The 15823-nt window shown below is 32.8% G+C and overlaps 1 protein-coding gene across 1 annotated transcript in view; it reads right to left on the bottom strand.

Moving 5' to 3' along the window:
• Window positions 1-13875, bottom strand: part of LOC139426707 (putative inorganic phosphate cotransporter) — a 28885-nt gene extending 15010 nt beyond the window's left edge. Inside the window, exons 1-3 of the mRNA XM_087160611.1 lie at window positions 13621-13875; window positions 2318-2535; window positions 1639-1872 (exon numbers count right to left, since the gene is read on the bottom strand). Coding sequence (XP_087016737.1) covers window positions 1639-1872; window positions 2318-2533 — 450 coding nt within the window. The 5' untranslated portion in view covers window positions 2534-2535; window positions 13621-13875. The remainder of the gene's footprint in view (window positions 1-1638; window positions 1873-2317; window positions 2536-13620) is intronic.
• Window positions 13876-15823: the final 1948 nt, after the last annotated feature.

Genomic DNA, 15823 nt, shown 5'->3' with positions numbered 1-15823 from the left:
GATTATCTTATTTTATATTGTTTATGATTATATTGTCAATTAATTATACTCCATGCCACTCAATATTTCTTGATTGTCCATGTTACACGAACCCCCTCTCGATTTTTTGGTGCTGAGCACCCCCTCTTCCTCCCATCTCCACTACTCCTCATCATCGATTTATTACTACAGATGAATCGGTCAATCCCGCTTCGTGGCAGTGCACCGAGATTTATGTGATTTCTACCATTCTACCAACAGGTTAATCTAGTGGTTTCTATTCATTTGAACTTATTTTCCACACCGCTACATATAAATGATTTAAAAACTCTTTTACAATGCCACTTTGTTTAAACTCTTTCTTGGTGAGGCAACACGTTGAAAGTTTTGGCTTTTAATTGCTTAACTCCATAAAAGCTTTTGCAAAAAGCTTAGTAGTTGACTGACTTTTTTTGGTAATTTGTTAACAATTTAGAAGCTTTACCATGATAAAGTTGGATGGTAGAATGGTAGAAATCACATAAATCTCGATGAGCTGCCGCGAAGCGCCATTAACCGATTCATCTGTAGTAATAAATCGATGAAGAGGGGTAGTGAGGAGGAATTGGGATGGGAGGAAGAGGGGGTGGTTAGCACCAAAAACTCGAGAGGGGGTTCATGTGAGTCGGCTGGTGCTGAGTGTATTTCGTGTGCTAGGGCAACACCATATCCCTAAGGAAAAAGGCAGTGATTGGGCTAAATTTAGCGTTGTCGTCAATTAGTTCTATATCTAGGAGTGAGTTAAAATTGCTGGTGGTACAGGTTTTTGCTTCATCGTAGAAATTCTTATTTAAATTTTTTATATAGACGTTGATGTCATCAATTTTAAGATCCCTTTTTATACTATTATTGCTAATGCATTTAGGTGCACCGACGAGTCTTCTAATAATCTTCCCTTCTGCCATAGAGAGTTTATTTTTTAAATGATCACTTAGAGTGTTAATGGTGGGGCAGGCATAGGTTAGGATTGGCCTAATTGCATAATAGACAGTGCGCTTGCATTTTAAGTCTAAAGATGACTTCGAGTTTAATATGGAGTTGAGGGCCCAATAGGCACCATCAGAGATGCCAACTGCTCCGGACAGGCCTAAAAGATTAAAAAAATGGTAAATACCTTCAAAGTAAATTTTGCAAATATTGGACTATTCTTCCTTGCTTTTTAAAAGGTATAGCATGTCACAAGTACTATAAGGGGGTGAATTCTATAAGCCTACGAATTATTTAGAAATATCGGTGAATGAAAATGTACTAAACTAAATTTCTTGAACCAAGAATCACAATTGATTAACTACCACTTTAAAAAATATATTCGCTGTTCGGAGCAAGTTGGCATCTTTGTACCATTCGCTTTTTTAATAATGTTATTTATGTGTCGTTTCCAACTTAAATTAGAGGTGATAGTGACTCCTAGATATTGATAGAGTTGGAACAAAGTGGCGCTGCATATGAGCATTTAAATAATTTATTCTTTGTGCTGGAAAAAATGAGTAAGATATACATTAAAACACAGCTGCCACATTGACACAGTTATCACTAGAGTAAATTGCCACAAGAGGAGTAGAAATATGGCAGTTCTAGATTCCATATTTAAAAATATTTTACTCTATACTAAATACTTACATCAGCTAATCCTTGTAGTACTCGAAGACAAATGAAAGCCGCTGTTCCCCAACTGACAGCCAATGGACACAACAATGAAAATATAGATGTTGCTAAGACTCCTCCACCAAACACCCATTTTGCACCCAGTTTTTCTGCCAAAATACCACCAGGCAATTGTGTAATGACATATCCATAATAATAGGATCCAAGTATAACTCCTTGTGTTTTGGAATTCCAATTGTACTTCTCACCCTAAAAAGTAATTTTTATGTATAGTTAAATCGGGTGTATTCAAGAATTTGAATTGTGGAAATCAAGAAGGTTTACCATAACGTATTTGATTTTGCAAAATTATTTACGGCATCATAACTAAGAAGGTCACCCACCCGCTTACTGATCGCAGCCAGTGATGCTGGACTGGGAGCCGTGTCTTTACGATCAGAAATAAAAACGAAAAAAAATTACGAATTACGAAAAAAAAGAAGATTTAATTGTTCTTTTGCATTAAAAAGTTAAAGATTTTCATCAAAATAACAATTTTCATTATTTTAGTGCAGATTGCTGAACAGAAATAACTTTTTTTTAATGTTATGAAGCGATAAATAATTTAAAACTAAATTGTACAGAATTGTTCTAAATTCATAAGTCATCTTGAAAGGAGAACTGCAACATAACTTGGTTATAAATAAACTCTTACTTTATAATTCATGACTTCGTGTGTAGTTTGATTTTGTAGGAGGTTTGAACATTCCGAAACTTGACTGTTAGAGTTGTTTAGAGGGTTAATAGATGTATGATTTGTCATGGCCACTATTGCAACGCTGAGGTTGATTCTCATGGCATACACATTCAACATTCCGAAACATCCCAGCAGAATAATAATATGCCTTTTAGGTATGTAGATTTGCTTCATATCTGAAAAATAAATACAGAATTAATGAAATATTTTTCCAACAACCAATGGTTGCAACGTCTTATTAAAGAAGTGGTAGGCAGTTATCGTTACTGATCCATTTGCAAGAAATATATGATCATGGGTGAAAGCGAGACGGAAAAGAAGATAAGCTAGTAGTCTTAACCCACTTCAGTCTTATCTAGTTTTCGGAAGGAGTAAATATATTCTCTGTTTTAAATTATTCAACAGTATCGGCATGCATGTATTTAATGTGGTTATTTTTTCATGTATACTTAATTCCTATTTTAAATATATTTGATTTAATACGCTTTTTACTACCAGTATAAATAAGAATGGCCATATTTTTTACTTCCGAAAGACATTGGCCCCAAAGAAGTTAATTTAGCATTAAGAAATGAATATGATGTCTCTCCAGAGAACGTAGTTCAATTAAAGATAAGAGTTAATGGAGACAGAATAAACGTAGCACATTAATTAGTTATACTTAAAAATTGTAAATGAGGTAAAGATATTTGGCAAATAGATTTTCAACTAAATTGTGAAGTAAAAATTGAAAAATACAGAGGAAGAGGCCAGGGGCCCAAGCTGTGTCATCGCTGTCAACTTATCAGACATTCTCAAAACGGGTGTAGGCATGACCCAAAGTGTGTTAAATGTGAAGAACAGCACCTTACTAGAGACAGTAATAAAACTAAAGAAAACACTCCAAAATGTGTAAATTGTCAGGGAAATCACGTCGCAGGCTGTAGGCAATGCCCAGCATACCTGGCTACTTTAAATAACAAAAATAAAAACAACAAAATGGCATGGAAGACAGTTTTCGAAAATAAAGCGTATGCCACCGCGGTACTCAAGGAGCAGACTACCAGTTCTATCTCCGCAGCTGAAGAAAAAAATTAAAGAGGATGAGGAAGAAGTAGCCGCCCTAATTATCATAGCTAAAGATATTGCTGGTTCCCTTGCGGGTTCAGACAGAAATTAACAAGAAGCATTAAGAATTAAAAATGGATCAAAATAATAAAAATAAATTCAGTCCTCTAAAAATTGCATTCTGGATTGCATCTGGAAGCTTAAAGAATAAACTAGATGAAACTAAACATTTTATCTATATGCATGATTTAGACATTCTAGCTATAAATGAAACACAACTTAATAAATATAATAGATGCAATTTCGTAAACTATAATTTATTCAGGTGTGACCGCACGATCAGCAGAACTGCATTATATGTTACGAGATGCTACAACTCCACATTGTACAGCCAAAATAATTCAAATGGATAAGAAGAAGTATCCATAGTAATTACACTCCAAAAAAGCAGAAAACTTAAAATTATAAGTATGTACAACCCCCCCCCCCCGATCACCCTATTCAAGAAGATACTATAAAAAACTTATTCCCTATAAATGTGGAATCAATTATTGTTGGCTACCTGAACCATCAAGAAAGCCTCCACACGGTATCTTATAAGTAGTCTGCGCAGACTACTTAAAAAGTGAACCAGCTGTGCGCACTAAACATAGTTATATTCTGAAAGTAATTGAGAGATAATTATCATCTTTGGTGATAGACGAGTAAATAAGACAAATCAATTATATTCATAAATTCATAAATATTTTTGACGTATATTTACTATCACTTTCTTATATTTAATAAATTTCTATTAAATGGCTCTTTCGTAAACTAGTTTACCTTCCTAGTGGTCTGATCGGACTACCTATAAAATACCGTGTGGAGGTTTTCAGTTAGAGGGGCGTTGCCTGAAAAAACAAAATAATTGTGGATGTGCTAAAACAAATGATAATGGTAGAAAATTAAATTCCTTAATCAACAAAGTCATTCTAAATTTATTCGCTCCTGATGAATCCTCCTATCATTCCAATAATAGTTCAATTTTAGGCATTATAATCACGAATTCAAATACTATACTCATTGGAGGTACTGCACGAACTAAGTAGCGACCCCCTACCAGTAATAGCCACTACTTGTTTTAACAGAGAAGAAAAAATAATTACCAAAAAGAAAACTGATTGGATGCTTTTTAAAAATATTCTAAATTTATCCCTTTTCAAGAAACTCATAAATACCAAAGAATAAATCGAAGAAGAAATTAAGAATTTAACTACGGACATTAATTTAGCATATAACGATGCCACCGAAGAAATTAAAGTCAGATCAAACTACAAATTCATACTTAGAAATATTAAAGATCAAGTGAAAGCTAAAAATAGACTGAGAAAATAATATCAGAACACTAATAATCCAAGCATTAAAACTGAAATTAATAGACTACAAAAAACAACAAGTACTACTCATACTTTAATAATAATAATTATAATAATACTATGAACAGTACGGATGATGATGAAATCATCGACATTATTTCAAAACTAAATAAGAAAGCCCCGGGGAATACTACAAATTCCATGATCAGGAATTTACCCACCTTAAGAACTAATCAACTCAAAAATATTATTAACTCAAGCTATGCCATTTCCCAAGTTTTTGGAAACATGCAACAATAAAAAACCATCTTCACGCAGAAAATTATAGTCCAAATAGTTTATTATCATTTTTATCAAAGATCGTGGAAAGAATACTACTAAACAGACTTCATCCTCTTCTAAATTTACTCCCAAACGAGCAGTACGGGTTCAGAAAAAATCCTTCTACTCAATCTTCTTCTTTAGTTCAAGCTTAAAAATCTTTCGTTAATCTTTAGCAAAATAATCTTTAGTTCAAGCTTATAATTAGTGTTTAATGCATACTTTATCTTGTTTGTAAACTGCTGTTTGTAGAAAATGCAACACCATGAAGGAATCATCAGAATCAAATGAAATTCGCAGCAAATGTCAATTATAGGATATTATGCAAATTAATAAAGTTTCAGAGCCATCGCGCGTGCGTGGCGCGCGCAGCGCCCTCTGAATTGATGCTGAAAGCGTATAAATAAAGTGCTGTAGCGGGACGTTGAAAATAGTCTATGATTATTTGTTAGTGGCAAACGTTTAGTGAGACCTGAGTATGCCTCCACGACGGAAGAATAAGAAATTCAAGCAACTTACGGAGTTTGAACGAGGGAGGATAATCGGCCTTCGAGAAGGAGGATTTTCCTATCGCGCAATAGCAGCTCGTATGCAGCGGAACAGTTCCACAGTGATGCGAGTTTGGAAGCAGTGGACCGACGAGCACCGAACAACTCGAAAAACAGGCACTGGACGACAGAAGGTGACGTCAGAGCGCGATGATCGACACCTGCTCCGCATGGCGGTGAATGATCGCACAGCTTCCTCCAGGCAGCTGGCAGCACATTGGTCTACTGCTACAGGTGTACAATTGTCGGCTTCGTCAATTCGTCGTCGTCTGCTGCGCCGTGGATTGCGTGCAAGGGTGCCATTATACAGGATTCCCCTCACGGCGGATCATCGACGGCTGCGTCGGCAGTGGGCTCTTGAGCACAGAGACTGGCGAGATGATTGGCACCAAGTTGTCTTTTCAGATGAATCACGCTTCAATTTGTGGACCCATGATGGCCGTGTTCGTGTTAGACGTTATGCCGGTCAACGCTGCCTTCCTGAGTGTATTATTGAACGACATAGTGGTCGAACACCCGGAGTTATGGTCTGGGGTGCGATTTCGTATCATGGACGATCCAATTTGATACGAATTGAGGGTAATCTCAATAGCAACAGATACGTCCGTGAAGTGCTACAGCCCGAAGTCGTTCCTTTCCTTCAAGGCATCCCTGGAGCTATCTTTCAGCAGGATAATGCACGCCCACATGTTGCGCGGACTGTTAGAGACTTCTGTTCAGCACAACGCATGCAACTTCTTCCTTGGCCTGCTTATTCGCCGGATATGTCGCCTATTGAGCACGTGTGGGATATGGTTGGTCGGCGTCTCACTCGTGATCCGCGTCCTGCAGTTTCCAAAGACGAACTTTGGTTGCGCATACAAGCGATATGGAATTCTCTTCCTCAAGCAGATATTCAACATCTGTTTGACTCCATGCCACGTCGTATAGCAGCACTTATTGCAGCGCGTGGTGGCTGCACCAAATACTGATTTCGGACGCTTAATTTGTTTCTTTTGTTTTGAAAATTTCATCATTTATTTGTATCAGTACAAGTCGTTTCTGCATTAAATTTCATTTGATTCTGATGATTCTTTCATGGTGTTGCATTTTCTACAAACAGCAGTTTATAATGTTTTTGTTGCAAAAAAATTAACACTCTGGATAAGATCGGAATTCGACTTCAGAACCGATTTTAATGATTCAAGGGCAAAACTTAAATTGGCATTCATCAATTGCACTCATTAATTAGTGCAGCGGACAATATATTAACAAAATGAGTCATATAACCGTACATGTTTTACTAAGTTTCTTTTCCATCAAATTCGAATTTTGTCCAATTCCCATAGTATGGTCAGGAGAGCGATCAAAAGTTTAGATCTCTTAATTTTACTTTTTGCGTGTTTCGCAATTTCTCATTGAATTTTCAAGCTCATCGAAGCATTTTATACACAGTCATAAAATTCGTTTACCCAAAGATTATTCTATGCAAAAAATAACTTTAAATAATTATTTATAATTTATTATTATATGTGTGAAAACGTTTCGAAAAATTTTGAATTTTAAGGTATATTATTAAATCAATTTAAGAAATGCAATTTTAAATAAATATAAAAAATACCGCAACACGTTACAAATGTTGAGATAGAAATGAGGAAGTTCAAATTTTGAAAACTACCGTTACAGAAAATAAAATATATTTAATAAATAATTTAATTTTGTAAAGATTTCGAAGTAGTCGAACAGTTTTATTCCATATAATAAAGGTATCTGACAGCAATGAATTTGGCTGGTGGATACTTACATTGAAAAAAGGAAAGTGATTCGAAAAAGCTTTTTATTTTATTCTTTTTAAAGTTGTGACAGTAGTTAATAACAAAAGAGGATTTTAAGAAATGCAATTTTCGATAAATATAAAAAATACTACATCTTTTTAGATGACAAATGTTGAGATAGAAATGAGTAAGTTCAAATTTTAGAAACTACCGTTGCAGAAAATAAAATATATTTAATAAATCATTTAATTTTGTAAGTAATTTCATACATTGTTGCAATATTATAACTTAAGAAAGGTATCTGACAGCTACGTACTTGGCTGGTGGATACTTTAATTTAAAAAAAGGAAAATAATGCGATAAAGCTTTTTTTTTTTTTAATATTTTCAAAGTTGTGATGGCAATTAATACCAAAAAAGGATTTTTGTGAATTCAGAAGAATGATTGAAAAGTATTCTTCTTTTAGATCTGAAAATTTCTTCAGTTCTAGTATCGCTCTTGAGCAGGCTTCTCAACAATTAAAAAGTGGTTGGATTATAAACACAAATATAGATAATTAGGTCTGTTTGAATGTTCTGATCGCGAAAAAACACGTATGATTTTCAGATAAGCAAAAGCTGCATTTATTCACGCTATAATAAATTAGAAATTTCTTTTTTTTATATTTTCTAATGCATTATCTTATTTACCGGAATTTCGGATATTTCTTCGTCGCTAATTTCAAATTCTCAATCGGTTTCACTCTACAACATACAGTTTTTATACAATTTAATAATATATTTCTATCCAGAATTTTTTTAAATTTGTGTGCAAGTAGTTCCCACTTCTCTGCTACGTAGAAAGTGGTAGGAATAAGGGGATCATACGTTTACGATGCGATAAATTATGTTTGTTTGTAATGCACAAAAGAATCGATATTACTTTTTTCCATAGCAAACAAATATTATAATTCAAAGCTACCAATTAACACGCTGAAGTCGTGTTCCTTACAAAAGATATGCAGAGACGTCACAGGCAATTAAACTGTAAAAAGTGGTAGAAGTTTTATTTGTTTATTATTTATTTAATAACACAATGAGTTACATTTCAAATTGTTCTTGTTGAAAATATAAGGAAATTCATTCTCGGAATCCACTTTCAGTAGTAAACTAAACTAGAAATAAAAACTACTTCAATTTCTGCAAAATTCTAATAAATTGGTAGCGAATTGAAGAGTAAACCATGTAGAATTAGGAAAATTACGCCCACTCCTTAAAAGTTTCACCAGGAGACAAGAGTAATAATGTTGCATTTCTTATGATACTTTATATTTTCAATACGTCAAATTACGAAAAATGAAAAAACTTAACTAAAAATAACTTTAATTTTGATATTACTATAAAATATTTTTTTCAAAGCTGAGCGAATTGGCAATTCTGGTAACTTTAAAAAATATGCTATAAAATTTGGAAATTTTAATCGTCACCACTTTTTACTAGTTTAGTCACCCGTAGCAAACATGGAAATGCATACCATTTTAAAAAAAAACATATTTTGTATTAAATAATGATTTATAACAGGCGCATAATTTGCATTTAAAGGATAAAGTGCTTAGTTTTAATTTTTATCTTGTTTGTATTTTGTTGCAAAAAATAAAAATTCTGAATAACATATGAACTGATGATCGAAATCAGACTTCAGAGTCGATCTTAGTGATTCAAGGGCCAAAACTTGAATTTGTATTAATTAATTGAACTCATTAATTAGTGCAACAGACAATATTTTAAGAAACATAATTAGTCATATTACCGCACATTTTTTATTAAGTTTCTTTTCCGTCAAATTCGAATTCTGTAGAAACGGTTCCAATAGTATGGTCAGGAGAAAAATCAAAAGTTTAGTTTTCTAAATTTTAATTTTTGTGTGTTAAGCAATATCTCGTAGAATTTTCAAGCTCATCGGAAGCATTTTATACACAGTTATAAAACTCGTTTACCCAAAGATTATTTCATCCCAAAAGTAGCTTTAAATAATTATTTATAATTTATTATTATATTTGTGAAAACGTTTCAAACAATTTTGAATTTTAAGGTATATGAATTATTAAGTAACTTTAAGAAATGTAATTTTAAGTAAATAAAAACATTACTGCTTCCTTTTTATTAGACAAATGTTAAGATGGAAATGAGGTGATTCAAATTTTATAAAATACCGTTTCAGAAAATACAATATATTTATTATAAGTTATAATATTGTTAGCATTCCTGAAAATAAAAAAAGTTTGAATTATTATGTGAGTATCTGATAGCAATACATCTTGCTGGTAGATACTGAAAATAATTAAAGGAAAACATATCTAAATTTAATTAGTTTCATAGAAATGCATACCTGCCAACTTTTACGCATTTGGCGTAAAATTTTATTTTTATATTTAAAGTGGTAGTAAATATATATTTTCTTTACTTTTATAAACTTAATTTTTAAATAATTTTGATCACCACTATTCTTAAAAAAATTAAGCATATATATTAATATGTGTTACTACCATGGGCTTCAGCTTAAGCTTTTTCAAATACAACTTACTTTTTTGCTTAAAATTGAAATTTTAATTCCTTGTTACTACCACTGGGAAAAATCATAATGGAAGGGATTAAAAGTTGGTAGGTATGGAAATGGAAAGAAAAGCTTAATTTTTCATTTATTTAAAGTATGAGTATCAGCCATTTATTCTATGAATAAATTATGTCAGAAAATGAGTTTAGTTATTCCTGGCATTAGTTTCTTCAATAGTTGTATACTAACGCTAGCGAGAAGTTGGAATGTAGATAGGTAATGGTATAGCTATTTACCTAGATGCGTTGTACCTGCCAACTTTTCCTGGAAGATATATAAAATCACATTTTATTTATTAAAAGAATACATTTTGACTCTTATAATGTTATTAATTTCTGACTGAATTTTTACGTGTTTTCAGCATGCAATCTTCATTCCATTGTAGTTTTTTATTTAAAGTGGTAACAAGATTTGTAGTATTTTTTAATATTTAAAATAAGTAATTTAAATAGTAATATAAGTAATTTAAAATGATTCTCACTTTCTCTCTCTCGAAAAAAAAAATCACTCATATTTCACTCCGACAATAAGTCATATATAAATAGCATTTACATCATAGTGTGTTTAAACTCTGACCAATTAAAAACAATATTTTATTCACAGTTATATTTCAATTTCAAAACGGAACAAATTTTCTATTGTTTACTGCAGCATATCAAATTCGAACGTATCTAAGATATTTTCGCTTTACTAATTTCAAATTTGAAAATTGGTTTATTTATCTAGGCTACAGTTTTCATGAAATTTATTAGTTTAGTCCTAACCAGGATATTCTTTTTAACTCCCTCAAATTAATACTAATTGCCTTCATTTCTATACTTCATAGGGTGATAGTATATTTCAGTTTATGTATGATACCTTCAGACCAAATGTTTTTTGGATTCAATTTTATTTTAAAGGAGCAGACAAGTGTATATGTATAAAAACTTATACGGTCTTGTAAATTTGTGCATTCAGTTTAACAATAGACCTAACTAAACTGCAACTTTCGGGACAAAACTAATTACCGATTTCAAATCCCCACATCTGAATTAGGTAAGATTTTTTTTTTATTTTTTTATTTCCAATGAGCTGCACAATCGGTCTTGCCGATAAGCAGACCTAGTGCGTTCTCCAGAGGTAGTATCCACTCTTTCGGGACCACCACAATGGGTGAGATACCTTTGGTCATGTTAATTTGGACGTCTAGTTTCTGCCACACTAGATGGCAGCACTGAGACTCTATTTGGATGCTAAAGTGCACTAGGAATTTAATTTTGCCGGAAATGCCAAGAGCCAATAAGGCACTCCAGGGATCTTTTACATGCCGCATAATCATACGACATGGCCGCTGAGGATTTCCTGCATCCCGAAAATCCGGTGTCTGGGCCGGGGATCGAACCCGCAGACTTGGGCTCAGAAGGCCGACGACAAACCAACTGCGCCACCCAGCCACGAATTAGGTAAGATCAAATACATTATTTTAAAGGTGTCGGTGAACAGATGACCCAAATTTCGATTCACGATTACTACTCCTTAGCCTTCTAATTTAGAATCCAATCCAGAAGATAAGGGGATTTTCGGATCAAATAGTGGGAGAAATTTGTGCTCGTGGAGGACTTTTTGATGGAACTAAACCGCATTTGTGTTACATGGAGAGGAAAATCGCGAAAAACTCCAATGATTCGCTCGACGGCAAGAAGACTCTAATCCATGACCCGTCTACCACTGATATATTTTACGTCAGTACTGTGGTCGGTGCGAGTCGGGTGCGAAACTCGGATCTAGCAGGTATTGCTGGGTTTCGAATCTGGTTCACCTTATAGGAAGGCGTTTCTGTTTCTTATTGTATAATGCATATCTGTTTATGTATGATACGTTAATATCATACATAAACAGATAACATAAACAATAAACAGGGATAGCCTGGTCGGTAGGGCGCTGGGCCCATATCCAAGAGGTCGTGGATTCGATCCTCGCCGGCCGAAGACTCCCCGTGTAGTAAATGATGACTGATGCACGTTAAATCTGTCGAGTCTCAAAGTCCTCCATGTTCCCACAACAAATCAATATCTCTGGGGGTACTGATCAAGGAGTTTCCTTGTCTTCTGGATTGGTTCAAAATTACAAGGCTACGGAGTTGAACGTAAGCAGTCGTAAACCCATGAAATTGGGTCGGCTGTTCAACGACGGTTATAAAATAAAAACTTATATACTCAGGCAAACTATAAACTAAACTGCATATTTTGTAAGTAAAAAAAATCTGCAACTTTCAGGTCAAAACTAATTACAGATTTGAAATCTCCTCATTCAAATAAGGCAAAATCAAGTACATGTATAAATAAAACAAACAATTCGTTACTCATTGTAATATTTTCACTACCAGGTAGGGAATTTTTCCTGGGAGTTGACAGGTATATAAAGTTAAAATAATATATATCATAATAATAAATAGATTAAAATCCTATACTGAAAGCAAAAAGTTGTTCAACCCAATGGTAAACTATTAAAAATATCTTCTTATATATTCATTTCTCTGATTCATACGCTCCTGGAAAATTTTCATTATACGATATTAAAACGCATTATTGTACGAGGTTCAAATATCTAACTTTTTTACCTATAGGGTGCAGAAAATTAAATTAAATTTTTTTTATGAATATTTTCTACAGTTAAAACCAGTTACTTTAAAAAAAAAGAAAGGGGATACTAAGTTTTAGAATTTTCAAAAATCTTTAATGCATCTTTTCGAAATTTTTGGAAAAAAAAAGAGATTTATAAAATACTGTTTAAATGTTGTCCTCTTATGTTCCTATAATTTTAATAATATAATTTATTCGTCATTTAAAAAAAAAAAATTAATGTTATGTTTCTTTTCTTCTCCAAAAGTTGACCTTTTGTACGGAGGAATCATTTTTCGCCCACCGGAGCTTCGGGTGGGTACGATTCCTTGTGTAAAAAGCAAGAAGTCAGATCGGACTGCACTTACTGAGATCGCATATTGGCGGTTTAATGAGATTGCATTTACTCTGATTGTATATTAGTAGTTTGATCAAACTGTACTTAATCCGATTGTATATTAGTAGTTTGATTAGAGTGCATCTAGTTTGATCGTATATTAGTATTTCAAGCAGAATGTGCTTACTTCGATTGTATATGAATGGTTTGATCAGACTAAACTCACTCAGATCGTATGTTAGTGGTTTAATCGGACAGCACTTACTCCTATCATAGAGTAGTTGTTTGATCAGACTGTACTCTCTTCAAGCGTATATTAGTGGTTCAAACAGAACGTGTTTACGTCGATCGGATATTATTAGTTTGATCAAATTGCACTTATTGTAGTTTAATATTGGTGATTACCAGAATTTAATACAACTGAGCCATTTTCACAATTCAATATAACACATAATAAATCTGGTAACTCTTTATTTTGCATGTTTCTTTCATTTTGAATAATTTACTAAAAAGTTAATTAAAAAGAAATGGATAAATTTCAAGTATGCTATGTAAAATGAAGATATTTTTAATCAAATCAGGATGAATTGTAGACCGTTTACAATAAATCTTTGGTGTAACTCAAATTCAAAATTAGCGATCAAACAAAAGCTCTAATAACATTTTTTTAAGTATTAAAATATTCTGTTCACATAAAAAAATCTTACTTTGAGAGAATCCTTGTTTGATGAAACGAGCGGTAATATTTATATCTATATTAATCGAATTAAGAAGTAATGAATTCGATACACAGTTTAAAAAGAAACTAATGACTGAGAAAGTTAAATCGCAGATTAAAATGTAGGATTTTTTTTACGAATCGTTCAGTTTACACAATTTCTAAGCAGCATCTACAAAGTTATGACTGTCCTGTGCCCGTAATGCTGTTACAAGTGTTTTTGAAAGTTTCTTTTGACTTTTGCAAAGTTTGTAGCAATACGCATTTAAATAGTTATCTTTATGATCTACGGTGATTCTGTCAAAAGTTTATTACGTTCTTTAAAAAAATACAAGTATACAAAAATAAGACAAATGAGTTGAGAAAAAAGAATTATGACTCGTTATCATGTGTGAAGATATCATATCGCGATAACTTTACAGCTAATTGAGATTTTAATTATTTTTTATCTCGATGGCTTGTTCAAAGTATAAAAGATTTAAAACAAGTTGAAAATGTTAGAATACTCTAGTGAAAAAATTGTCGTCATCTATTGTTACTAATTAAGGTATTTACAATGTTTTTACAGGATTTGAACTCCTAACTACAGAGCAATGACATCGTTTACGTAGTTTTCAACAAGTAATCTACTGAATAATGTTTAATTTATTGAAGTTATACTTCTTATGCGACTTCCAACAAGGTTGGCTTAAACGTTTAACGCTACATTTTTATTGGCCGGGAAATCACGTGGTAGGATCCAGTTTTCCCTCATTCATTTCCATATTGTTTTGGTTCTCACTAGCATAAAAATAATAAAAGTATTGTTTTTCTCTAAATATTTTTTTAGTTTGATTTGATACACATATAATTTAATAGGATAGTATTTTTAAATTTCAAATTTAGTGGATAACAATCGTAAAAAATGAGTGAAAACAATCCCACGGACAATGCGTCGGATTTAAGGTTATGTCAAGGTATGTCTCTAGTGAATATCTATTGATTGTTAGGTTTTCTCTTCTGAAATAACATTATGACGCATTCACATACATTATTAATACAAATGCATTTTCCCTGGCGAGACGATGAGGCAACCACAAGCACTTCCACTGGAACAAGAGGTCCACGAGGGAAAAATGCACAGTATTACTGTTATTACAGCACGGAAGCGAGCGGAGCAGAAAAAAGAGTCTTTGAATAGAACTAGTGATCCTTCTACGACTGCTGAATCTTCTACAATTAACGTCGCAGGTTACGAAGTTTAACTTCTTCCGCGCGGAGGGACTCCACGCCACTATTTTTTTTCTTCTTTTTTTTTATTATCAACGATGTTTTCTCGCTAATTTTTGTCGCCAAATTCTTTTCTACCTCTCAGTTTTATGACTTTCTTAGGAAAAGCGGTATTAGACATTTATTTATCTGAAATGAGTTTAGTTATATATTATTCAACACTTTAACTTTTCCAAAATTAACAGTTTGAATTATCCGAAATATTCGTCGAATGCTTTAAAAAAGGCTGATGGTTTCAAAGTACGGATTAGGTGGCGCTCTAGTGTCATCATAAATTAAGAATATTTTCTCGATATTACGCTTCGAAATAAAAACTAATTAAAACTCGATTTTTTTTTTGTACATTTACAAAAACATAAAATAATAAAAACATATTTAAAATGGTAGTGAAGTATAAAAAAGGTTTAGTTTTTTGCCACTTTTTAATCATTTTATCAACCAAAATTTAAATCACAGATAGTTAGATTCAGGGCTGAATTTACTAACAACTAAAAGGTTCTTTTTTTAAATACAGATGTCCAAGTTAGAGGCTCAACTAGATCAGTGTTCCACTATCATTCAATCAATATTCACTTCCACTAATCCTAATTAGACGATTCGTATTCTTATCCTAACAGGAACGTATTCCTATTGGTTTTTATCTGTAACTGATTGATCATTAATGAATTTCCAGTAAATGAAGTGATGTCATCTTAGATATATTTATTATTTGATTTACTGAGATCTAACTGATATCCTATCCGCGAAATATAGGAAGCCGCTTTAACAACGAACATGTTGTCAAAACGAAGGTGCTTCGGCTGCCTTGTAAAACTTAAAAGGTGAAAGACAACTTATGAATTTTGAAGTTGATTTATTTAATTAATTGCGTGAAAATGAAGTAAGTTATTGAGTTCACATAAAAACATTTGAAGTGAATTTAA

The sequence above is a fragment of the Parasteatoda tepidariorum genome, chromosome 4, assembly GCF_982258835.1.
Source record: "Parasteatoda tepidariorum strain Cologne lab strain chromosome 4, Ptep-v5.0, whole genome shotgun sequence".
Lineage (NCBI taxonomy): Eukaryota > Metazoa > Arthropoda > Arachnida > Araneae > Theridiidae > Parasteatoda > Parasteatoda tepidariorum.
The sequence above is the reverse complement of the archived record's forward strand: the minus strand, read 5'-3'. Positions and strand labels throughout refer to the sequence as shown.